This window comes from Leptonotus elevatus, chromosome 1, assembly GCF_054856555.1.
Source record: "Leptonotus elevatus isolate MCC_2025b chromosome 1, RoL_Lele_1.0, whole genome shotgun sequence".
NCBI classification, from domain to species: domain Eukaryota; kingdom Metazoa; phylum Chordata; class Actinopteri; order Syngnathiformes; family Syngnathidae; genus Leptonotus; species Leptonotus elevatus.
In genome coordinates this window covers 3,794,559-3,820,154 of record NC_141239.1, presented here as the reverse complement: position 1 = coordinate 3,820,154, position 25,596 = coordinate 3,794,559, and the positions used below count along the sequence as shown (strand labels likewise).

At 40.8% G+C, this 25,596-nt stretch overlaps 2 protein-coding genes across 2 annotated transcripts; one reads left to right on the top strand and one right to left on the bottom strand.

Moving 5' to 3' along the window:
• The first annotated feature begins 596 nt into the window (after nucleotides 1–596).
• ranbp9 (RAN binding protein 9) lies at nucleotides 597–19,277 on the top strand. The gene is made up of 14 exons (XM_086077369.1): nucleotides 597–1,276; nucleotides 3,939–4,050; nucleotides 6,351–6,403; nucleotides 8,465–8,632; nucleotides 8,727–8,749; nucleotides 9,454–9,638; nucleotides 12,311–12,423; nucleotides 12,745–12,853; nucleotides 14,673–14,827; nucleotides 15,224–15,356; nucleotides 15,444–15,562; nucleotides 15,638–15,789; nucleotides 17,590–17,701; nucleotides 17,791–19,277. Exons 1-14 carry the CDS (start codon nucleotides 1,060–1,062, stop codon nucleotides 17,919–17,921), a joined length of 1,782 nt encoding a protein of 593 aa, XP_085933495.1. The 5' UTR covers nucleotides 597–1,059; the 3' UTR covers nucleotides 17,922–19,277.
• Nucleotides 19,278–21,494: 2,217 nt separating this feature from the next.
• On the bottom strand, nucleotides 21,495–25,325 carry nol7 (nucleolar protein 7). The gene is made up of 7 exons (XM_086077383.1): nucleotides 25,104–25,325; nucleotides 24,818–24,878; nucleotides 22,936–22,985; nucleotides 22,754–22,861; nucleotides 22,190–22,311; nucleotides 21,903–21,980; nucleotides 21,495–21,834 (listed from the first exon to the last, which is right to left on the bottom strand). The coding sequence occupies exons 1-7, from the start codon at nucleotides 25,286–25,288 to the stop codon at nucleotides 21,764–21,766; spliced, it is 675 nt and encodes a 224-aa protein (XP_085933509.1). The 5' UTR covers nucleotides 25,289–25,325; the 3' UTR covers nucleotides 21,495–21,763.
• Between the last annotated feature and the right edge of the window lie 271 nt (nucleotides 25,326–25,596).

Below are 25,596 nucleotides of genomic sequence, written 5' to 3'. Positions count from 1 at the left end.
AGTGCAACGGATTGGATAATGACACACCAGAAGCGTGGACGACCTTACACTTGGAAGTAAAGTGAATCTTACAGATTTATGATTATATTTACATAAATAATGAGGTTATGTGCCTGAATATTTAGTTCATTTTGCTTTCTGTATACTATATATTTAAGGTTTTTGATCTTATTAGTAAAAAAAAAAAATATATATATATATATATATATATATATATATATATATATATATTTTTTTTTTTTTAAATACACAACCAATTATTTTAGGGAGGGCTTAAAACATTTTAGGTGGGCTTGAGCCCTGTAAAATAAGTACAAGTTTAATGACGCCATTGCTCTCAGCTGTTTGAGGTATTGTTGCTGTGCATATGTTTTCTAGATTTATACCCAGTTGTTGAGGAATATATATATATATATATATATACAAGTCGGGTTTTTATGTCGTCATAAGGAAGAACATGACGATAAGTGACGACTCAGATGATGACGAGGGAGTTAGTTTGTGTGTGTGTTTTGACTCCTGTGTTTACCTCGCTTGCCAACCCCGGAAGTGAGCGGAGTGTCCGTCAGCCAATCACGAGCGAGGCTCACGCTCCGTCGGCCAATCACAAGCGCGGATCGTGCTCCGACAACAAACAAAAGATCTGTGCTGCGCGAGCTCATTATTATGAGAGTTTTCTGCTCGCCAACCTCGACGGAGCCTTCGACTATTTTGGTCTTTCGTCTTTTTGCTTTTCCGACCGCTTGTCGCCTCCCCACCGGCGTGACAGGACAGGCCAAGCCAGACGATACCGCGTTTCCGTCTCGTCTGCCTTCGGGTCGGCCCATGTCCTCCTGAGCCTCTTCGCAGCGGTCGCTTTGCGTATTCGGTGAAGGAAGGCGGCCGAGCTAAACGCGCTAGCCGCTCGGCTAAAGAGCAGCCGCGCGCGGCTGCTTGTGGGCCACTTTAGCCCGTTAGCCAGCTTTTAGCTTCCTTCGCCGCGTCTGCCTCAACTTGACACTGACGGACACCGGCGGCTTGGGCTTGTCGCCGACAAGCCACTCGAGCGCAGCAGCGAGCATGTCGGGGCAGCCGTCCGGCTGCGGCTTCCTCATGTCGGTGGTCGTCCACGGGGACTCGACGCTCAACGAGCAGGAGAAGGAGCTCAGCCAGCGCCTGCGACGTCTCTACCCCGCCGTCAACGAGAGCGAGACACCGCTGCCTCGCTCCTGGAGCCCCAAGGACAAGTTCAGTTACATAGGGCTGTCGCAGAACAACCTCCGCGTGCACTATAAAGGTAAATGACACGTTCGCGGACGACGTCTATTCGAGGGGGGGTGGGGGGGTGGACAGGCTGCCCTGGCTCACAGGAGCCCCACTCGGGATGATGAAAGCCAGATGCCCGTCCAGGCGAGGAGGCTAAAAACAAAGTGGCTAGGCTAGTTTAGCTCGAGAGGACATCTTGCTGATCTCCTTTCACTGACACCCACTAGCTGCTTAGCTCGGAAACCGCAGGGGGAAAAAAAACAAAACACAAACACTCCAATCAGCAGTTTACATCGGGAGGAAATAATCCAACTAACCGTCAATCTTTCCGTGAGACGCCCAAAGCCTAATGCTGCCCTGTTTTTTTTTCCCCTTGTTGGGCTAATTGTGTAGCACCAGCGGCTAACTGTGGCAGGAAATGCAGTCAAAATGTCCCCAAAAAGAACACAGAAACGTTTTCTAGAAGCTTCTTGAAGAAAGGAAGGTCAAACATACGTGTTTATGTCAGTGTGTCGTTTAATCGGGCCTTTTGTCACATCTATTATGCAGATCTAACCATTGAAATTGTAAATCTCTTTAAAAAAAAAAAAATCTCATTTACATATCATTGTATCTCTACTTTGTCCCTCCATAGAGCCATCTATGTCAGAATTAGGGCACACCGATAATGGCCCCCAAAAAATCGGCCAAATGGCCAATGTTTTGCCGATTGTTTTTGCATTTATGTACTGTATCCTTTACAGCAGTTATACACAAGTGACTCATTATATATATTTAAAATTAATCCGTTTTTTTTTTTGTCTGCCAAAAATCCATTCGAAGTAGAACTGGTGCAGTGAAGCGGCAGCGCATGCAACCCCAGGAAGACTCGTTTGAAACTTTTCATGGTGAAAACTAATGGGCATCGCATCATTATCATTTGTGGGACCGAGGGCTCCCACAAATGATCATTTTGATAGTCGACTAATCACCAACAATAGTCGCCATTAGTCAACTAATCAGATCGTAAGTAAATTGCGGTAAATCGCACCAGCAAGCAGCTGCTCGCTCTTATTATAACCATCATTAGTAGGGATGGGTGAGTACCGATACCAGGTATCGGTGTCAGGCCGATACCTAGCCTTATTTCAAGGTATCAGTACTGGCGACAGCCCTCAAGTGACTGTTTTATGATCAGGAACTAGAAATTTGACAGGAGAAGAAAAAAAATGCTACATAGGATCTTTCTTTAAAATCATCTTGTCATTGTATTTTGGAGTACATTTTATGTAGCAAAAGTACCAGTGGTGTCGGACAGTACTCGTCCTGGTATCGGGTCTGAAAAGAGGTGTATTGAACATCCCTAATCATTAGTTTGCAGCTTGAATTCTTTAAGGTATGCACAAATCAACAATAAAGACAAATAAGAGGGATAGCACATTTCACTTGCTTGTAGCAGCATTCCCGGCAGGTTTATAAATGACGGTGCAACTTAAATTGAAGGTGATGTTAAGGAATTCATATTTTTAGCTGTAAATGTTTTGTGCATTTTATAATGGCGCCAGAAACTGCACTAATACTATGAAACTATAAGTACAAAATAAATACTTAATAATAGAAATAGATGCATTTTCTTAATCTTTCTTCTGCGATTTTTTCATTTTGTTTGTTTTAATGTAATCTTTATCCAAAACGTTTTGTTTTGCTTCACTAGTATGCATAATTCAAAAGTGCTGTAGTAAATTGATCTATCAATCTAATCTGATATGTTCTAATCTAATCCTTAAAGATTAGGAAGGACATGTTTAATAATAATAAAAAAAAAAGTGCTATAAGGGCCATTCCCCCATCATGTGAGTTACACTCTCACAACAATTCTGTTGTTCTTCTGGGCTTCAAGCTTGGGCAATAAATGAGATCTTATAAAAATGTATATTATATAATATATTTTGTCTTAGGTTAGCTCTGTCATCATATAGTAGTTAGTAGGAGTGTTAAAAAAAATCGATTCGGCAATTTAACGCGATATTACAGCGCGCAATTCTCGAATCGATTCGATATGCTGCCGAATCTATCTTTAAACATCAAATTTTTTATGGGAATATTCAACAAAACGTATTACTTAGGGTCAGGATTCACACATTAAGCATGGAAGAATGTTCTATTCATGGAACATTAAGCCTTAATGTTTGATTTCAGTGCTGTTCAAACATGAAACAGACTGCAGCCTGTTTGTTGAATGCAGCGGCTCAGTTAGAAGCCTGAATTTTCAGATCAATACATTTTCATACAAATCTTACAGTGTACAAGTTTGCTGATTAGTATTTTCTAAATTTGAGTTAAAAAAAATCGCAATTATCAATTTATAGATTCGGATCGGGATTAATCGGTATCGAATCGTGACCTATGAATCGTGATACGAATTGAATCGCCAGGTACGAGGCAATTCACAACCCTAGTCGTTAGTTGATCTTGGGAACAAAATATTTAGCCAATTGGAGCTTAGTTGGGGACTTACTCTGCCACTTCAAATGACTACTTTGAAATGACTCAAATTCATCAAATTACTACAAATGAAATTCATTTAAAAAAAAACGTCCCTCAGAAACGGAGCGACCGATGATCTGCATTATAGCGAGGGGAAAGTGCAAAAATGATCTGCATTTTGAAATGCACGTGTTGTCTTACGGTTTCGACGCGTTTCCTCCCCCAAGGGCACGGCAAGACCCCAAAAGACGCGGCGTCCGTGCGGGCCACGCATCCCATCCCGGCGGCGTGCGGCGTCTACTACTTTGAGGTCAAGATCATCAGCAAAGGCCGAGACGGGTAAGAAGAAATGGAAGACGACGCGCGCTTTGTTGTCTCAGCGCCGCACTCGTGACTTTTACACGTTAGCAAAATCGAATGCGCTATCGGAATGATGTGCTTATGAGGTTTGCCAAATTGCATGTAGACGGGCTGACAGGCTTTCTCATTTTGAGCACGTTCATTTTGACAATCCCAACGTAAAACAATGTGAAATAATTCCCCAAAAATGTAGTGTATTGTAACTCTCTCAAAATCAAATCAAAATTCAAGCTAAAATCGGATCATACAAATTTAGCTACATAGCGACAGCGCTAGATTGATTTGATAATCAATTGGTTGTCGATTATTCATTGCACCTCTAATATACATGAAATACTGTGATTAGCTTTTAGCATAAAAGTTTTTTTTTAGCGTAGAATTAGCAAATATGTTAGAGCGGCACACAACCTTTATTTTAAAAAACTATTAATCTGTTGATTATTTTGTCGATGTCATTGACGAAGCAGAAATATAAATTCTGATGCACTTACTGGTTTTGTTGGAAAACAGGCACAAATATCCACAGTCCAAATGTTGTTTTTTTTTCGATTCAACGCAAAGATAATTTGTCTGCTTTCAAGGAGGACTACAGAAATCTGAGAATACTCTTAAAAGGATGAAATTCTGAGGATTTGGACAATTTTAAGTTGAAAGTATCTTAAGCTATTCTGTTCATGGAAAACCAAATTTTTGAAGCATTTATCCATGTTAAAATGCCAAAGTGGTGTCATTCTACTCTCCAAGCTCCAGCCCATCCTAACCCGAGAAAACAAGCGGGTACTCAATCGGCGACGTCATCGGTTGAGGACCCACCCCCGGGCACCGCCTTTGCGGACTAAACACACGCCCCCTTTCTCTGAGACCTCCATGCTCGGAGGATAGTGATCAACTTATCAGTAAACATTCTGTCCAGGTCAATTCATATCCCACGTTCATGAAAAACACATTTTTCCTTCACGTTTGAAATGCCAAAGTGCGATGACAATTGACCGTCTTCAATTCCCAGAAAGGTTCCGCACGTGTAAACTACAAGAGCAAATTTTGCGCCAATGAAAGTATAATATCGAACGGGGTCGTGTTTAGCGCGCTCACCCTGAAAGCAGAAGGTCCCCCGGTTCCTGTCCCACGCACGGCTTATTACGATTTCTTGCAGTCGTGAGTGGCAAAAAAAGCTGTTTTGTTTCAAAAGTTTATTGAAGAATTGAACATCCATCCAATGTCCACATTTAAAGGAGATGCGGTTGTAGTGCAGCGGCTGGCTGGTCTCACCGCGGCAGCCACACGGGGGGAGGCGGGGTTTTACTCAAGCGGGCGTCTTACTGTACTTCTGGCTTAGTAAAATGGCCAGCAAAATGAGTCACATTTCATAAGAAATTTGGTAAGATTTAATCATATATATATATATATATATATATATATATATATATATATATGCCTATAGTTAACAGTGGAAGGGCTTAAAATAGCGTGATACGGACCTTTTTATTGATTGATTTAGAGCTGTCAAAATGTAACCGATTAATCGACAAGTAATCGATTTTTATTTGAGCAATCGAGTAATCGTTTGGAGCCAATTTTTTTAAAATCTAAAATTGTCCAAATCCTCTGATTTCAGCATATCAACAGTAATTGTTCATGAAAAAGACTATTAAGATTATCTTCTGTTTAATCCAAATAAGACTTTTGCAAACATCTGTTTTTACTTTGGAAAACAATGACCAAACCGGTAACATAGTACAATGTTAATCCTTCCCCCTTTTTTTTAATCACTATACGGATATGAAGTACCAAATAAACGCCGATCACTGGTAATAAACAGTAATCAAGGAAAAAATGCTTTTGTAGTACACATTAATGCAAAATTAAAAAAAAAGAAGAAGAAAAAAAGTGAATTTACAGCAGATCTGAATGATGCAACTTCCTGAGGACCTGTGGAGTGTTTTTCATCTTCTTCTTTTTTTGGGGAAAATAGTTGGGTCATATAAAAAAAATTGGAATAATTAAATTACCATACAAACATGAAACATTTCTAAATGATAGTTTGTTTAAATCCAAATTTTAGAAAGTGACAGGAGGCAAATGTTCCAATCTTCAGGATAATTAAAAATACTACACAATGTATTTATTAGATGTGCAATCAGACACTTTGCCTGATTAATAAAGAAAAAGAAATGAAATGAAAAGAAAAGAAAACAAGTTTTTACCAGTTGTCCTTTTCAATGGTTTGAAATGTTTGTGTGTGTGTGTTTTTGTGTGTGCGTGTGTGCGTGCGCTGTCAGGTACATGGGCATCGGCCTCTCTGCTCAGGGAGTCAACATGAACCGGCTGCCTGGTAAGACGACACCGGCAAACCCTTTTTGGCTGCGACCACACCCAAGCGCTTGATTTTCGTCTTGTCGGAACGGAACGCTAATGGCACCGACTGACGCCGCGGCCCCGTTAGCTTAGCGTTAGCATGGGGAGCCGCACGTGCAAACGGCCGATGGACTCCAAGCACGACGATAAAACGCCCGCTCGAGTTTCCGAGCTCTGGAATTCTGCCATGCGAGTTGTCTTGTGTGTGTGTGTACATCTCTCTCGTGTGTGAGTGAGATGTGCATCGACGCGCGCGTGTTTACGTAATAGTGCGAAGTGCACACGCGCGCGCATGTTGTGCTTCCCTTAAATTCCTAACCTACTTTGAAACGTCACTAACTGGTTCTGCTCGGTGCGGCGTCAAAAGTGTGAACTCATCATTCCACTCGCGTAGAGATGAACAACAATTCTACAACTCAAAGCAGCGTTTAGGCGTGAGAAGCAACATTTGTTACCGATGGCCTTAACGTGTGACGGCCGCGGGGCGCTTCTTCTTTGGTTACATCGTTCAGGCATGACGACTTTTACGAACCGGAATGAGATGATGGAAAAATTTGATCGATTTAGAGACGATGACGTTTTCAAATCGCAGGAAGCCTACACGGTCTTCTGATTAGTGATAGACCGATATGGTTTTTTTCATGGCCGATACTGATTTCGATTAGTAGTAGTCGAGGAGGCCGATAACCGATATTTCAAGCCGCTATTCGTTTGCAGCAAAAAAGATGATAAGGTGATAATCGGTCTATCCCTACTTCTGATTAATATTGTGTTTGTGGAATATGAGTTAAGCAGCAAAAAAAAAAGAAAAAAAGAAAATAAAGACCTGTTTTATCCCCATCTCAAGGGGCGGCCATTTTGTCAAATGCGGTCACCTGAAAAGTGTCTTACAGTTGCTCAGGCAATGACCAATCACGGCTCAGTTTGTGAATGTCACATGACTAAACACAGGTATGTGTTCTTCACAGGATTTTACCATATATTAAAGGGATACTTTACTCATTGAGCTATTTAGAGCAGTAAAAAGGTATTTTGTCCAGAATTAATTTGGTAATTTCATTAGTTTTAATGTTCAATTAATACCTTAAAAAAAAAAAATTCCACTTACTGTTGACTGACAATGACATCACCTGTGCTGAGAAAGTAGGTAAAAAAACAATCATGGCTCTCACCTGTTTTCTGAGTTTGGTCAGCAAACTGAGCCATGATTGGTCGTTACCGACTTCCTCAGCACAGGTGATGTCATCATCGGCAGCAAGTGGAAAATCCCTTTTAAGATGAACAATAATAGTACAAGACTACCGTAGTCATTTTCTTCCGCGTCTCGCAACTTTTTCAAGTCCAAGCATGCAATAAATGAGCACATTTCTGTGCTGAGTGTAAACGTGGGCTGTGGCCAAACATGCTGCCAGGTACGCAAATTTGGTTTTAAAAAGGATTAAATACTGGAGCTGAAATTTTTGCGGTGGAATTAGGCGTGACCCCTGCTCTATGATAACAAATGATGACTTAACTCATTCACTGCCATTGACGGCTATACACGTCAAAAATTCATTTGAGCTATTTTTATTAGTTTGATATTTTTTCCACTTTTGTTAAGAGTATGAAAACCTAGGAAAAAAAATATTGACCATTTAGAACAGATATAACATTTGTGAAGTCATGCAATTAATTACAATACAAAATTAATCACCTGACGCCCCTAATTTTTTAATAATCGTAACTTTTTTTTAATTTTTTTTTTTTTTTTTGAAGAAAATATTACAATTTAGGGGTGTCAGGCGATTAAAAACTTTCATTGTAATTAATCGCATGACTTCACTAGTTAACTCACGATTAAGCTTATTTTTTTTATATCTGTTCTAAATGTACAATAACGTGTTTTTTTCCAGGTTTTCATATTCTTGTTAAAAAAAAGTGGTAAAAAAATGTTAAACTAATAGAAATAGTTTAAATGAATTTATGGCAGTGAATGAGTTTAAATGCTAATTATTTCTAATGAATGATTTTGTCCTCCGGCCCGACGCGCTTTGACCAGGTTGGGATAAGCACTCTTACGGTTACCACGGCGACGACGGCCACTCCTTCTGCTCGTCTGGCACCGGGCAGCCGTACGGGCCCACCTTCACGACGGGCGATGTGATTGGCTGTTGCGTCAACCTCATCAACAACACCTGCTTCTACACAAAGAATGGACACAGCCTCGGTCAGCAGGACGGGTTTTTTTTTTTTTTTTTTTTTTTTTTGTCAATTATGTTGCGCACGTGCTTTTCAAGCTGACTCTTTTTGTTGTTCCGCAGGGATCGCCTTCACAGATCTTCCAGTAAGTACTCGCCTTGAAACGCATCAGGAAGATCATCATGACTCTGTAAATGTTTACGTATGAGCAGCTAAACACGGCGATGTTTGAAGACCGTCTGGATAAAGTGACAACAACTATTTTTAAAACTCATCCGGGCCCTTTTTTTTTTCTTCTTTAAATTTTTCAAAAATATACCTACATACGTATATTTGAAAAAAAACAAAAAACATTCATGTTGTCATTGTAGTTGTGTGTTCAACTTTGGGTGAAAAAAAGAGAATTTTATTCATTTCCCAAAATGGTTGTAGCGTAACAATATCTGGAAAAAGTGAAGCGCTTTCTTATTGTTAGGATTATTTTCCTTATTAATGGACCACGAACACGAAGTGTTTACTCTTCAATCCAGACAGCTCTACATGGCGATGTTAGACGACACTCTGTATTAAGTATCAACAGCTAATTTTGGACACGCTGATGTATTAGTCCCTTGAGGGAAATAAAGATTCCACAGTATCTATACATTGCAGTTATAAAAACACGATAATATTATATACATTGTGTACCATCTAAAGTTTTTTTTTTTTTTTTTTTTTTTTTGTCTTTTTTTCTCTCATATCATACACAAACAAAATGCATGCATAAAACAAAGTCGCTTGCATAGTTGCCACACTGTAAAGTTGCTGTTTTTGACGTTTTTGCGTTGCTTGCCGTGTTTGCTCCCGCAGCCCAACTTGTACCCGACGGTGGGCCTTCAGACTCCAGGCGAGGTGGTGGACGCCAACTTTGGCCAGTACCCCTTCGCCTTCGACATCGAGGACTACATGCGCGAGTGGAGGACCAAGATCCAGGCGCAGATCGACCGCTTCCCCATTGGCGAGCGCGAGGGCGAGTGGCAGTCCATGATCCAGAAGTAAGAATGTAATTAATCGCATGACTTCACTAGTTAACTCACGATTAATCTTATTTTTTTTTTTTATATCTGTTCTAAATGTACAATAACGTGTTTTTTTTCCAGGTTTTCATATTCTTGTTGTCAAAGCTGGAGAGAGAATTATGTTTTGTTTTTGTTTTTGAACCCATGACGATTTGAGTTCCCTCTCGCCGGCTTTCCTTTCCGTTTATGGAACATTTTTGTCCGTTTTTTGAATAAAAAAAAAAAAATTTTTTTTGGTGTAAAACCCCCAAAAAATTTTACTGTATAAATATTAAGACGATTACATTTTGTTGAAACACGATGATTATACAAGTTTCTTTTGAACCAAACAAGATTTTAATTAGATTAAATTAATTGTTTAAAAAAAAAGTGCAAATATATACATTTATACAACTCAAAATTACTATTAATAATCTTTTAATTTGGTTTACGATTATGCCAATTTTGTAATTGTGGAGTGTAATAATTGAAATTGTAATTGAATTTCGATTAATTGAGCAGCCCTGGCCTATATTTCAGAAAAACGGGAAAAAAATGTTCTGAAAAACAGAAACATTTCCCCCCAAAAAATAAAAAATCTGAAAATCTGACATTTCCCGCCCCCAAAAACAATGATTTTTTTTTAAGTGAAAAAATATATTCCCCCTAAAAAGGGGGGGGGGGTCATTCTATAAAATAAATAATAATTTGAAAAACTGATACAAAAAATATTTGAAAACATTTAATTGTGAAAAATCATCATCATGGTCAACGTCTTATTAAAAAAAAAAAAATCATTAATTGTTAAAAACTAGGGTTGTCACTTATGACATTTTTGTGTAAACCAATTTTTGTGATCAGCTTAGCCGATTTTCTTTCCAGCCATATTAATAATGTATCAAACTGGTGGTAACCCTTCAAACTCATCAGTAGCCAGGAAGTAGCCCTCGGCTTCAAAAAAGTTGCTGACCCCTGAGCCGGATCGATGAGCATTTATTAGTATTTAGCATTGAAATATCGTATCTTGTCTGTTTTTCTGGTAGTTTTAGAGTAAACTTGGACTCTTGAGTGTCAAGAAACTGCTTGGAAGCCTCTTTTTGAAGTCCTTGTTCTCAATTTCTATCTGACCCGACTACTGCTTGTCGCAAAGTGATTTGCCCGCAAGCCAAAGCAAAAAAAAATTGTCCGAACAGCAGCTCATGTCTTGGAAAACTGGCAAAGTCTGGTCAGTCCAATCGCAAAGCACCGCTTTAAAAGAAAAATATCTTCATGCGTCACGTGGACAAGTTACTCGTCCGAGATGTCTGCGCAGCACCCGAGCACACTTTTGACGCTTTTCCATCGTGTGAGTGTGTGACCGCCTTGATGGGATTATCTCTTTGTGTCGCGATGATTACTTGTCCTGCCTGGATTTAATCTGCATTTGTTGGGCCTGCTGTTCTTTAGTCTGCTCGCGGTGCCGGATTAAAAGTAGCAAGTTGTCAAGCTGCCGATGCTGCCTCACCGTGTTTTTGTCTTAAATTTAAAAGTCGTGACTTTAAACACCTTACTTTACTAAAATGCACCTTTTTTTTTTTTTTAAATAAAAGTTTTCTTTAACTTCTGCCCAGTTGAAGTTTGTTGTAAAACTGACAACACAACTGACAATTTAACATTTTATGTATACATACTAAATGGTCAACCAACCTAAATCATCTCATATAATACGAAACACCACAGATGGGCTAATGCAGGGGTCAGATGCCTTTCTTGTCAAAAGAGTAATTTTAGGCCAAATGAATCAAAGTTTTTAGACTTTCTGACACTTTTGGCAATTTTATGAACATTTTATGGTCAATTTCTGCCTCTTTTTCCTTTTCTGGGCATTTTATATCTAACTTTGTTTCTGCCTTTATTTAATAGCAATTTTCTAACATTTTTGGCAATTATGAGTACATTTTATGGTCATTTGGGGGATTTCTTCTTGCTGTTTTTGTGCATTTTATAGTTTTTCGGTTTTCTTTTTTTTTTATCTAATTAAATTTTCTGCTTTTCCTCTTCCTTTTTGGACATTTTGTAGTCATTTTTTGGTACTTTTAAGAACTTTTTCATCAACTTTTCATCTTTCTGACGACTTAAAACTTTGGACACTGATATTTTTTGAATATTTAATTATTCATTTTTAATCTAAATAATGAATTCAGATGAATATTTTTTTATCGAAAATATAAGAATGTGTAAAAATAATAATTTTTAAATAGTTTTTCAGTTAAAAAAAAAAATTCTCTACAATTTCATGGGCATTTAATCTGCTTTTCTTCGTCTATTTTGGGGATTTTACAGTCACTTTTTTTTAGGTAATTTAAAAAACGTTTTCATCTACCTTTTGTCTCTTTCTGACGATGAAAAAAATTGATCTGATATTTTTTGAATATTTAATTATTCATTTTTTATCTAAATGATTAATTCAGTTGAAGAAAATGTAATCGAAATGAGAATAAGAATAAAAAAAATTGTATGTATCTATGTATAAAAACATTTAAGAGATCCACAGGAGAGCTTGCCTGAAAATCGGAGATGTAGCTGCGGGTTCACTGTAGTTGATTCTTGACTGGAGCTCGCGCGTGACGCTGCGGGCCGGCAGTGGCAGCCGCATCCCTTTTTTTCATGATCTCCCGTTTTCTCCGCAGGATGGTGGCGTCCTACCTGGTACACCACAGCTACTGCGCCACCGCCGAAGCCTTCGCCAAGACCACCGACCAGGCCGTGCATGAGGAGCTGGCCTCCATCAAGAACCGGCAGAGTGAGTCCGTCCCCTGCTGCGGTGGGAATCCGTCACGCATCTCTCGTTCAAAACTGCCAACTCATTCACCGGCTCCCACGGCACTCACCAGACTAGGCCCCGTCTTTTAAAGCCACACACATTCAAAGTCACAGACTACTCTATAAAACGTGAGGATGGAGACCTCAGGTAGACAAAAAAAGATACTTGCATATTATGTATAGGTATTGTTGTCTCATAATGCAAAATCAGTTTTTACACCGTTACGCCATTAATGGATTCAAAAAATATTAGCTCGCCCTAGCCCCTCCTACGCAGTCTGAAGTTGTCGGTGGTTTGCAGAGATCCAGAAGCTGGTGCTGTCCGGCAGGATGGGCGAGGCCATTGAGACCACCCAGCAGCTCTACCCAAACCTCCTGGAGAGGAACCCGGACCTGCTCTTCATGCTCAAGTACTGCATAGCAACACGCATACGATGCACTGCGTACGCGACCGCCTGCGTTTGTGCCACTCAAGTCGCGGTCATAGAATGCGACAGTAGGGCTGTGCAATTAATCGAAATTCAATTGCAATTTCAATTCTTACACTCCACAATTACAAAATCAGCATCATTGTAAAAAAAGATTAATACAAATTTTTGAGATTTTTTTTAATTCATACATTTGCACCTTTTTTAAATGTTAACCCTCTCAGGCTCAAATCAAACTTTATTAACAGGAAAGATCTGGTATTTGGGGGAAATGATCATATGGGGTAAATCAGAATTATTATTTTTTTGGCGAAACCTTAACATACAATGCATTCTGGGATGTTGCAGATTTGTAACATTGGCCCGGTGTGGTAAAAACGCTGAAGACTGAATATGGTATGAACACTAACTATATTTGCATAGCAGGTTTCAAAACATTGTTACAAAATAGTTTACTGTGGCAGAATAACAACAAAAACAACTTGGTGAGTAGAAAAATGGAAAACAATCAATTACAATAGCAGGAACAAAATTCCAATAATATAATTCCAATAACAACTTTTGATCCCCTTGCATCAAACTATAATACCAATAATGCTACAAATCCTAATTGAGAAGGCCATGTTTGAATGTCACTTCTTCGTGTGCAAAACCTGCAGGACTCCGGCCCTCCAGGACCGAGTTTGCCCACTACTGGTCTAGTCTGACATCAACCCATCAGTTATGATTATTATTATTATTATTACTATTATTGCTTTTGATCAAATCGGCCTCTGATAGCGTGTGACTTCACTCCACTCCAAATGATTTCATTTTCCAAATTCCGTACCATCAATGACACCTGCAAGTAATAAATACACACTGGTGATAAGAAAATGACTTTGGCACTGATTGTTGCTCAAAATATAGACAAACCAATAGATAAAGCATGTGGCATCCATTGTTGCATGTCCGGGCACACGTTACAAATCTGCGACAATGAAATACAGCTGCACTTGGGGACGACGCCGAGAAAAGACAAAACCTACAAATTGGCATATTCTCTTATCTCTATATTCTCCTGAGTTCATCGTATGCAGTATTGGTTTCAAAAGGAAGGAGATCGGTAGTGACGCTTCCATGAAATTGATGCCTAGGAAATCCTTTTCAGCGAAGCCAAGAAGGCAGTCATGTTGAAAGTCAGAGAGCTCGCCATCGAGTGAGCTACTGGGAAACTGTTTGTTGCTAATGCACAACAAACGTCTGCAGTGGTAAAAAAAAAAAAAAAGGCTAAAAAAATATAGGAATGTGGATTAATTAGGGGAAAAGCAATTAAGTGTTTCAAATTAAAATAATGAATTTAATAAATGTTAATTATAGTGTTTCAAAGAATTTCATTTTTCTTAATATTTTTTATTTGTTTTTTTTACGTTTAAAATGTTTTTTGTTTTGTGGCAAAAAAAAAATACATGATCGTCCTACCGCAACTTCAAGTTTTTGCCAACATAAATAGATAAATATTATCATAAATATATATTAATTATAAATTCTGTTTGGTCCAAAATGAACTTGCATAATTATAGTGTTTCCATTTTTTTTTAAATTGGTCTTAATATTTGTAATTGCTTAAAAAGAAAAATGAATCGTTTGAATAATCGTGTTTTCAATTATTGCCAAAATAATCGTGACTATTATTTTTCCCATAATGGAGCAGCCCTATGTGGCAGTATGCTTAGCACGTTTTCATTTCATTCTTTGTATGCGTCCAAAGTGTTACACAGACGATTTTACGATCCCGTGCCATGTGTTGCCGCGTGTTCAGGGTCAGACAGTTCATCGAGATGGTGAACGGGACGGACAGCGAGGTGCGGTGTCTGGGGGGTCGCAGCCCCAAATCTCAGGACAGTTACCCCGGCTCCCCCCGGCCCTTTGCCAGCCCCGCCCACAAAGCCGGCAGCTCGCAGTCCTGCCTTACAGGTACCTTCGCCCCACCCGCCGGCTTCGTTACTTTGACAGGATTGGACCGTTGCCATTTTGGAGTGAGGAGGGGGCGGTGCAACATCCCAAAGTAAAGATCGTGAAAATGGGAAGATGCTATGTTTCTACATGAAATTTGCAGAAATACGTTTTCACCATAAAGTTTTGCCTTTTGCACTTTGTGTGTGTGTGTGTGTGTGTGTGTGTGTGTGTGTGTGTGGGGGGGGGGGGGGGGGAAATTATAGCAAAAAATACAAAAACACCCTAAAAAGTACATCATCTCTTGTGATGATGGTGTGCCTAATGATTTGTCCTATGAGCGCATGTTGGAAAGAAGTGATTTGATTGGTCTATTTAGAAGGCGTTTTAAAAAAGGGCGCCTCCCTGTGGTTGCAGGTGTGGACAGCAACTGCTGTAACGGCGTGACATCCAATAAGAGCCATGGCTCCGCCCCTCACAGTCATAAGCCCTGCCCACTGGGGTCCGACGTCAGCTTGAACGGGAACCGCAGCCAGACGACCGCGACCAGGTGGGGCGACACTTAACGGTCACTTTGTGTGTGTGTGTGTGTGTTTGTGACTTCCTGACGCGTTGCTTTTTTGCGTGCACGCTTCAGCGACGTGGACATGGAGGTGGAGCACTTCACCAACGGCGTGACGGAGTCGTCCTCGAACGGCTTCCTGAACGGTTCCTCCAAACACGTCAACGAGCCGGACGACTGCGACGCCGACATGGGTGCGTGCGGCTTTTTGTGTGCGTGTGCGTGCGTGTGCGTGCGTGCGTGCGTGTAACATTTGCGGCTGCGCGCAGAGGTGGAGTCCGCTCAGGCCAAGCGTCAGCTGTGCGGCGGCAGCCAGGCGGCCATCGAGAGGATGATCCACTTCGGACGAGAGCTGCAGAGCATGAGCGAGCATCTCCGGAGAGAGTGCGGGAAGAACTCCGCCAACAAGAAGATGCTCAAGGTGGGAGGATATGAAGGACCGAAACTGCCAAAATGATAAAGAAACAAGTCAAAATAAAAAGGGATACAAAATAATTCATATCAATGGAAACGAGGTTATTTTAGTTAACAGAACTAGCGAAAAAACTAGAGCTGAAATTCCAAAAACAATTACTGAAATAAAAAACAAAAATGCTTTAATAAAAAACTGAAGCTACATTTTATGTTTACAAAACTAACTATAGCGAAAATGACCTTCCTTTTAGTCTTTGGTAATGAATTCATGAGCCTTTGGGGATGATTTTAAATGTGATTTTAAGTAGATATTAGGGGTGGCAATCTTTGAACCTCTCACGATTCGATTCCGATTTTTGGGCCTGCGATTCGATTCAGAATCGATTTTTGATTCAAAATTATTTGATTAACATTGATTTTTGCTTCAATCTATAGATTTTCAAAGAATCGTAATGATCTACTCCAGTCTGACTCGCTAATGCTAATTAGCGCTACTCGCGGCACTTTTATCACTCAAAAGAACAGCTCCACGCTGTAAAAAAACAACTTTTATTGGAATAACTTGATCGTGACTTTTTCCTTCTACTCTCTAATGTGGCTACAACTTAACAGTGTATCAGACCGCGTGAAACCACACTGCCCCTAAGTGGCCAAATCGGGTACAACATGAACAGCGCTCCCAATAAAGGCACACACAAACAAAGGGAAGACAGTATAAAATAATTTAAATGAAATACATTTTGGGACATTTAAAATCGATTCTGAATCGTACTAAATAGGAATCGCGATTCTTAGGAGATTTTTTTTTTTTTTTAGCACACCCCTAGTAGATATGTTTTTACATTTTTTAAAACAAATAAAAACAAACAGAACCACCCTGAAAACGAATTCGACACGGTTGACCTGCGCCAGGCCATCTGTTATTTGTACACATCATCAATAGGGCTGGGTATCGATTGTAATTTCCTTAATCAATTTGATTTTGATTCAGAAGAGTTCAGTTCGATTCGATTTAAAATTTTCAGTTCAATCCGAAATCGATTAATTGTGGAACATCAATTCCTTTTAAATGTCAAGGACATGATTAAAAAAAACTCCACAAATTCCAAAGTCAATTTTGTGGACAACGGACGCAGTAACTGGTCAAATGATTTTGTTTATTAATGAAAGTAACGTGTTATAATCACTTAAGTGTTACACAAACATTGACATCATCAGCAAGGATGAGGTGAAAACATTTTCATAATTGTAAATACAAACATAAAGTAAAGTGCAATAAATCAGATATTTCATGAATTTAAGAAAATACTTTTAAATTCGTGTGAACCGTATTTTCAAGTAAACAGTAAGATACAAAAAAAATCGGCCTTTCAAATTCAAAATTTTTCAGAATTTATGTGAAAATGTTTGATTAAAATAATCGATTTATGGTTTTATAACTCGATATTGGGCTTGAAAAGGACAATCGATTCAATATTGATTATTTATTCTTTTTTTTGACACTGTAGCAACCGTAAAACTTCCTTGGTCCGCGAGAGCCGCGCGACATTCGAATCTGGACGTTTTTCAGGCCATAGCGAGTGAAAGTCATTTTTTTGATCCCAATGATTTGATTCATGCGCTGGCGTTTTGTTGAAAATCGCCGGCTGTAATGCTTTGTTGCAGAAAGAACTCCTCAAGGTGCGAAAAATGAACCAAAATATTTGCTAGACGGACTCTTGCCTGTGCCTTTTTGCCTGCCTTCGTCTTTCATCCGCAAGAAGTCAAAACATGTGTTGTGTGTGTGTGTGTGTGCGCGGCGCCGCAGGACGCCTTCAGCCTGTTGGCCTACTCGGACCCCTGGAGCAGCCCGGTGGGCTACCAGCTGGACGCCATCCAGAGGGAGCCCGTGTGCTCCACCCTCAACAGTGCAATACTCGGTAAGACGGCGTCGCCGAGGCCGATGTCCTCCGGGGGCGGGGCTTGCGTTTGATTGACATCTGCCGCTTGTGTCTCCTTGCCTCCCCAGAGACGCACAACCTGCCCAAGCAGCCCCCCCTGGCCCAGGCGGTGGGCCAGGCCGCCCAGTGCCTCGCCATCATGGCGCGAACGGGCAGCGGCTCCTGCGCCTTCGCCTCCGTGGACAATTACCTGCACTAGCCACACACGCACACACGCACACACGCACACACTCACACACACACACACACACACACGGCAGTAGTGAACAAAAGTTTGAGTACACCGTCAGGTTTGCTTATTCGCCAGTTATGGAAGAGGAAAAACATGTTTCCAAATAACTTTTTAGTATAAAAGGCATACTTGACTCATTGAGCCATTATTTTAATGTGATAACTTTAATTTTCATGAACAATGAATAACTTCAAAAACTAATTTTGCCACTTGCTGTCGACTGAAGATGACATCACGTGTGTTGAGGAAACGGGCAACGACCATCCAAAACCAGAAAACAGGTGAGCTGTGATTGGCCGTTACCTCAGCACAGCACAGGTGATGTCATCTTCCGTCGACAGCAAGTGGGGGAAAAAAAGGCTTTTTAAAAAGTATTAATTATACAAAAAAAGTAATGAAGAAACAAACAAATTTTTTACTGATGAAAATGAGTCAAGTATCCCTTTAAGTGCATTAAGTTTCTTGACATGATGTTAGAAAGTGGCACCAAAGCACTATTTGGATCAGAATGAAACTCAACTCACTCCATAGCGACTTGACCCAAGATCGCCTAAAATAACATATCAACATAGTTCCTTGACACCAAAATGCCACAAGATGGCGGCAAAGTAGTTTTTGTCTAAACGAAGCTCCTTGACCACAATTTGGTCCCAGAGTCGTATTTTCATGATGTTGATGTGAAAACGGGACTTTGGGCAAAGAATGGTCAACAGCAAATGTGAAGAAGAGTTTTGCCGCCCTCTTGTGGCGTCATTAGGCAATTACAACTTTGGGTTATTTGTGACTTTCCAACATTCAAAAGAAATGCACAAATGCTACATCATAAAAACAAAGTGGGCGGTGGCCCCAAACTTTTGCATACTTCTGTACGCACACGCACACACACACACACACACACATATATGCACACACCGCCTCCCTTTATGTGGTAAATAGAAAGCAGCCCCCGAACTCCTCCCCTCCAGCGGCTGTCCACATGACTGACTGAGCGATGGCGTGACGTGGGCCCAGCGTAGCCATCCGGAATGGGAAACCCCCCCGCCCCTCCCCCCCTGAAAACAGTGAGCCCACCACTCTTCCCCTCGCCTTCCTGTTTGCATTTTGTTTTTTGTATACGTTTGTTTAGTGCTGGCGTCGCGGGTGGGGTGACGGGGCCGGGGGGGGGGATCCTTGCTCGTCGTCGGTGCAGGTTTACGAGGTGCAGACGGCGCCGCTCGTATAACAGATAATGATTATTATGATTAATATGATTCTGATTCTTCTTGTTACTTGCATTGAGTTTACGGCCACTTGTGATGCTAATAAAGGACGCCAGCCGGTGGACATGTGACCACTTGATGTATGCACACGCACACAGCCGCGGCGATGCTAATGCGACAACACAGACAAGCGGGGAGCACGTCTGGCCGCCATCAGCTGTTCAGGGGGCAGCTCGGCTTTCTGAATTCGGGGTATGACGACTTGCGTGCGTAGCAATAGCATTGATTAGCAATAGCATTGATAGCATCAAACTCTTCATAATAAATTTAGACGTCGGGGACATAATGTATGGAGGACCAAAACTGCCAAAACTCAAAATAAATAAATGACTAAAAGTGAAAATAGAAACTGATATAAAAAATGTATAATTAAAAATTTAATACAAATGTATTTATTTATATATGTGTGTGTGTGTATATATTTTATATCCGTTTTTATTTTCACTTTGTCATTTATTTATTTTGAATTTTGGCAGTTTTGGTCACCCATAATAATGTGACCTAAATTCAATGACAGGAGTTTTGGCGGTTGTGGGAGTGACCAACCCCGATGCATGACAGTATCAGCTGGGAGTGGACAACCCACTGAAATCGTTTATTTTTATTTTTTTTATAACCCCAAAGAGGGGGGGGAAAGCAATGCTTATAAACATTATATATGTTTTCCACACAAAAAAAGTGTGTATCCCTGAATTTTTATTTTTTTTTATGAATAGTGTGTAGTAAACAGTAAGTGAGGTTGTGGACTCTGTAAGCACCACTATGCCATCTAGTGGCGAAAGGTGATATTACAACTAAAAACTACAGTTGGTGCATAATGAAGTACCTCACAAACTCTATTTTTAGACTGCAAGGCCACATGACTTCGGCAGCTTGAACCAGAGGGAGGTAAAAAATAAACCCGGCTCGTTAACGAGCCATGCTTGTTTTGTTCTCGTTTATCGCCGGGGAAAAAACATGCAGAGTAAACGCAGCTGTTATGGAACTTGCAGAAACGACTCCAGACACGGCGACCGTGCACATACGAAGAATGTATTTTTTTTTTATTCGTTTCCCGAAGCCAAAAACTCAAATGGATAAACGATGGGTGAACTTGTGCGGACGTCCAAAAGAGCAAAGTGAGCATTGGCGTTGCCACCGTTACCGCCCGATTAAAAAAAATAATAATAATAAAATTAAAATTAAAATAAAATAAATAACAAAAAAAAATGCCTTTCGTGCAGCTGTGTCATGTATGAAAATTTATCGGTGGGGCCTTTTCTGAATTAAGGAAAAGGGTTAATAAGCGGGAAGGATGTGATAGATTTCCGGGTAGAGTTGCTACACACTCAAAAAAAGCAAAACAAACTCCCCCTCCCCCACCAACAACCGTCAAAGACGCAAGACAACCAGATATGACACAGGTGGCAAAGCTCGTTGAAACTGGAGCAGGGCTTAAAATACTCCGGCACGGTGCCAGAGTTCCGGCGTAAGAGAAATGTAGAGACGTAAACATTAGACATATTTGACACGTCTGGCAAAACACCGGCAATGCCGAGAGAAAGACAACTTGAAAACAAACTCGTCCCGGAAAAAGTTCAGGCTCAGGATTATTTTTATTTTTTTTTACTTTAAGCCCTGTTGGAGAATGTCAGTGTCAGTTGCGTAGGACGATGTTTTGAGGGGGGAGAAGAAGAAAAACGACCTCTGCATTAGCTCGGCTCTTTTCCCACCGTCGACATTCAAGCCGTCTCTCCAATTGAACATTAGTATGTTCTTCCACGTCGATACCAGTCAATTTGGCATCGGGGATTTCTTTTCTCGGACACGATTAGTAGATTTTGCGCAGTAGACATCTCGCTAGGAGACCGTTTACATGACTGGCCGGCCGAGTTTGACCCCCTCGCAAGCCTCATGAATATTAAGTGTGCTGATGTATATCGTGCGGTACCTCATTGGAGTTTGGTACCTGTGAATTTGAATATTTGCTTATTCCATTTTTTTCTAGTAGTATTTCTTTTTCCCCCTTGTTTGTGGAAAACAGTGGATGTTGACCAGTTTTTATTTGTGACAGATTTTTTGTAAAAAAAAAATACTAATAATCAAAACTTTTAAAAATGCCCATTCCTGCTTTGTACTGGCTGGCGACTGGTCTATTGTTTGGCTGGACATGCACTGGCGACCATTCTGTTTGTCTATATTTGTGTTGACAATCACAGGTGACCAGTCAGTCCAAGATTGCCGCCGGGTCTCTCGGTCAAAGGCAGCCGGAGAGCCAAATGAGGACAAGTGCAAAGGGAGATTTTGATACAGAAAACAATTTTAATGGTTTCAAAAAGGTGGTCCAACGAAAACGTGAAATTACCCATCATTCCGAGCCTAGCCTGTTTCCGGGACATGCGGGCAGAATTCTGGTTGCCGCGGCAACACTGTCCTCAAAAGAATGCTGGTCCACGATTGGTTGCACATTTCAGCTGGAGGTGGACTCAAATGTTTGGCGTCCAATCACAGCGAGGGTGTGTCCTTGCTGGCGTCCAATCACAGCGAGGGTGTGTCCTTGCTGGCGTCCAATCAGCTGGAGGGAGCCTGCTTGTGAATCCAGCGCAGCTTCAGCTTCTCCGCTTTGCTCTTTTTCTCGAGAGCTGAAGGAAAAGGAAACGTTACGAGGAACGCGTCCCCTCAAAAGTTGTTTTTTATTTTATTGCCTCACCCCATTGGCTCTTGACGAAGCGGAACGCCGCGCCTTTGCTCCGCGCCGTCTTATTTTGAAGAGACAGCAGCTCGTTGCCTGACAGGAAGACAAAGGATGGTTTTCGTCACGCTCTTCTTGGAGGACTCGTTTTCAGCCACTATATGTAAGGTACCATTTTGGCGGTAATTATTTTTTCTTTCTTTAAAAATTGTACTTGTGAATGTTACCAACCAGGCTTTCCCTCAAAAAAAATTGCTCGGGCAAATGTCGCCTGCGCGGATAATTCCACTTGGCGTCTCGCTTACTGGTGGTGCGGCAAGTTCCCGCGCCGTATAGCCGCGAATGGAGGAAATCCTCGGCCGCCTTCTGTTGAACCGACGCCAGCTTTTGAAAATTCACTGTCGTCACTTGGCAGTTCCCCTTAAGCCTAAAAAGGGGAGAGAAAAAAAAGTGAATGTCTCTGGGACAATCGGCTCAATCGTTCATCAAACCTTTGGTACCGTTTTGTTGACGCACCATCATTGGATAAAGTCTCTACGTCTGGTATAAATGTTTTTTGTTAAAAGGTTGGACCAGCAACCAGAAGGAGGCGCTAGTTTCACTTAGGCTTCTTTTTTCTCTCTCTTTGCCAACATAATCGGTTCCCACTTTTTTTGGCTCCTTCCTGCACTGGCAGAGTGAGACTGTTTAAATTGTACCAAAGTAATCCGTACCACCTTTTTTGGCAACTAATGCAGTGCAAGGGTACCAAAATGCAGCATGAGGCACAGTTTGGTTCAATTGGGAATCCTTTTCTTACATTCCTTTTGCAAGAAATTGTGAAGGGTATTTTGAGGACCAAAAGTAACTGCAGCAACTTGTTTCCATACTTTTTGACGCGTTTGAGTTTTTGCTGCTTCGTCTCGTTCTCCTCCTCATCCTCCTCCTCTTCCTCTTCCTCTTCAAACGCCGCTTCGGCATCTTGCTGGCTCTGCTTTCTGTTCCAAATCAAATGAGAATAAAACGACTGTCCGGTTGGGCGAGGAAAGACGATGATGTGGAGGAAACTCACTGTGACGAGTCGATTTCCTCCAGAAGCTTGGCGGAAAGAAGTTTTCTCTTCTGCCGAGTGAAAGGAGAAAGATGTGGCACTTAGAAACGGGGGTTAAAGTTCTCCGCCGCGAGGGCGGATTTCCGCCATTTTGAAAATGAGACAAGGGTGCACGCCATAAACAAGTTCCCACGGGGACTGCACGTTTGTTGTTTTTACGATCCCATACAATTGATATGTAAGCCTCCCAACCCTGCTCATATAGCATAACATGACCGAGTATAGCAGGCATGTGATTTGACCAAAGTGAAATTATCTGAAAATTTAGCCGGGGGTCTGGGGGCCGCGGGCACTCAGCTCGGTCCAGAGCTCATGGGTTTTCCGTGTTTTTAAGTACTTTCAATGCACTCAGATGACAAAGAAATAGACAAAACAACAGCAGAAATTTTCGATGTATATTGAACTATCCCATATAAAATTGCAGTTTTAGTCAACTCAAAATCAGTCACATTCAAAAACATTGGACTGCCTTTGCTTTTAAAAACCATCACTGAGAATATCATCATATATATTTACCATGCAATAAATCATTTAATCAATCATTCTTAATTTAATACATAATGCATAACAAAAACATAAAATACCTCATGCAGCAAAAGCTCTGGTAAAAACACAATCATGCATTCGTCGAATGCATGATTGACTAAGACAATCTCTGTAAGTGCATACATCAAGACAGTCAACATATTGAAAACTGAAAGTGCTAACATGCAGCATTCATTTGAGTTTGTGGATTAACCATGTTAAATAGTTAAGGCCATTTTTATTACGTTATAATATTTTCGAAAATTTGATTCCGATTAATTTGAAAAGTTTACCACCTACCTAAAAATTCACGACTATCAGCAACTGGTGCAGGTTGTTGGGGTGGATCACGTCTCTCCATTACCGCTCCCGATTGTGATGTCAATAAGGGATGGAGGCCATAAAGTTTTGGAGTTTTCGTTTGGGCACCAAAACTTCCAGCGATGGAATAATTTGTTGTTCTTGACTGGAGTTCTTTCACGTGTTTTTTGCTCTTTGCGTGACTTTCAAGAGCTTTGAAACCTCTCGCACCATCGTCAATGGTATCACGGCACCAAATGCAAAGCGCTTTCCCGGCACGATCGATCTTCCGAATGAAGTCACTGAACAAATTCGTCACAGTCTTCTTTCCGACATTTGTAGATATATCCTTCTCTAACCGGTCCCAGCGAAACTTGTTTTTTACGAGTTTGTCAATTTCCTTAACTCGCGGAGCATCTTTGCGTTCGATCACGGACATCTTTCTTTAAACACTCGGCAAAAACGTGTGCGAAATGAACAACGGCATACTCTTATACCTTTATAACAAGCGCTCTTATTGGTCAACACGGAGACTTCCGCCAATCGCAAGATCGGTTTCATTTCAGTTGCGGAAACACTAAAACGGAATGCTGTAGAGAGACGAAATCGGATTTTTTTTTGGGGGGGGGAGATAAAAAAAGCGGAATTCCGCGAATTAGCGGAAAAATCACATGCCTGGTATAGATAGATATTTCATTATGCATACATACTGTCTTTTAAGTCTGCTTGATTTTTTTTTTTAATCACTCAAAATGCATCAAATTGATGTTTTTAATTATGAAATGTTTATTTTTTTTTGCATTCCCAATTACCCTCCTAGAGCGGTCGTATACTTGTCACATTTGTCATCCCTGATTAATGCCTAAATATTATTATTTTAAAAAGAATCAATGTGCGCCCTACTGCCCTGCAAAAATGGTGTTAATTAATTTAAGCATAAAAATAAATTCAATGAAATTATATTTTGCTTTAACCCTTGACTTAGAAGTGAAAATAGTCGATTTGAATTGGGAAGCACCTTTTGCTCCTGGAACAGTTCCTGCCTCCTTCGCCTCTTCTCCTTCAGCAGGTCCTTGTCCCTGGAATCACACATGAAGACCTCAAGATTTCTCGTATTTCCAATTCTACTCTAGCAGCAAATCGTAATTTTTTTTTTTAAATGCGTTCTTCACATCGGCGCTGACGTATTCGAGGGGGAAAGCGTTGTAATCCCAGGCAACAAATTTATGTCAGACTTTTTATTTGCTCTGCTTCAGCAGCGGCCGTAGCCTGTTGCTTGGCTAACATGCTAGCAGTTAGCCTACCTTCTCGCACTTTCCAGGGCCTGCTTGACGCTCCGCATCGCCTGGGCCTTGGAGTCCTCAAATGTGACCTCCTCGGGCGCCTCGTCGTCGCTCGAGGCGAAGTCCATACTCCAGTTCTTCATCATTTCGTCGCTTCTATCCGTTTTGGACGAGCTGTTTGCAACGCCACGATGTTTGGGCGCCATGTTGGGGCGGTCTCAAGGAGGAGACGATTGTGACGCATTTCCTTTGGAAAACGACACGTATTTCCGGTACACGAAAATATGTTTCTTTTAGAATGTTCGGATTGTAGCGTCCCAAAATCAAAATGTTTTCAAGCACTGCAGCTTGAATCGACTTTACTGTAGAAGTTTATGTGATTAAAAAAAACGTGGTTTTGCATTGACTATAAATTGTTTATTTTTGTTTTAATAGGTTTATAATAACTGATATATATTACGAGATTTTTAGATTTATATGGGTATATATTAGCTATTATTAGATGTAGAAGAAT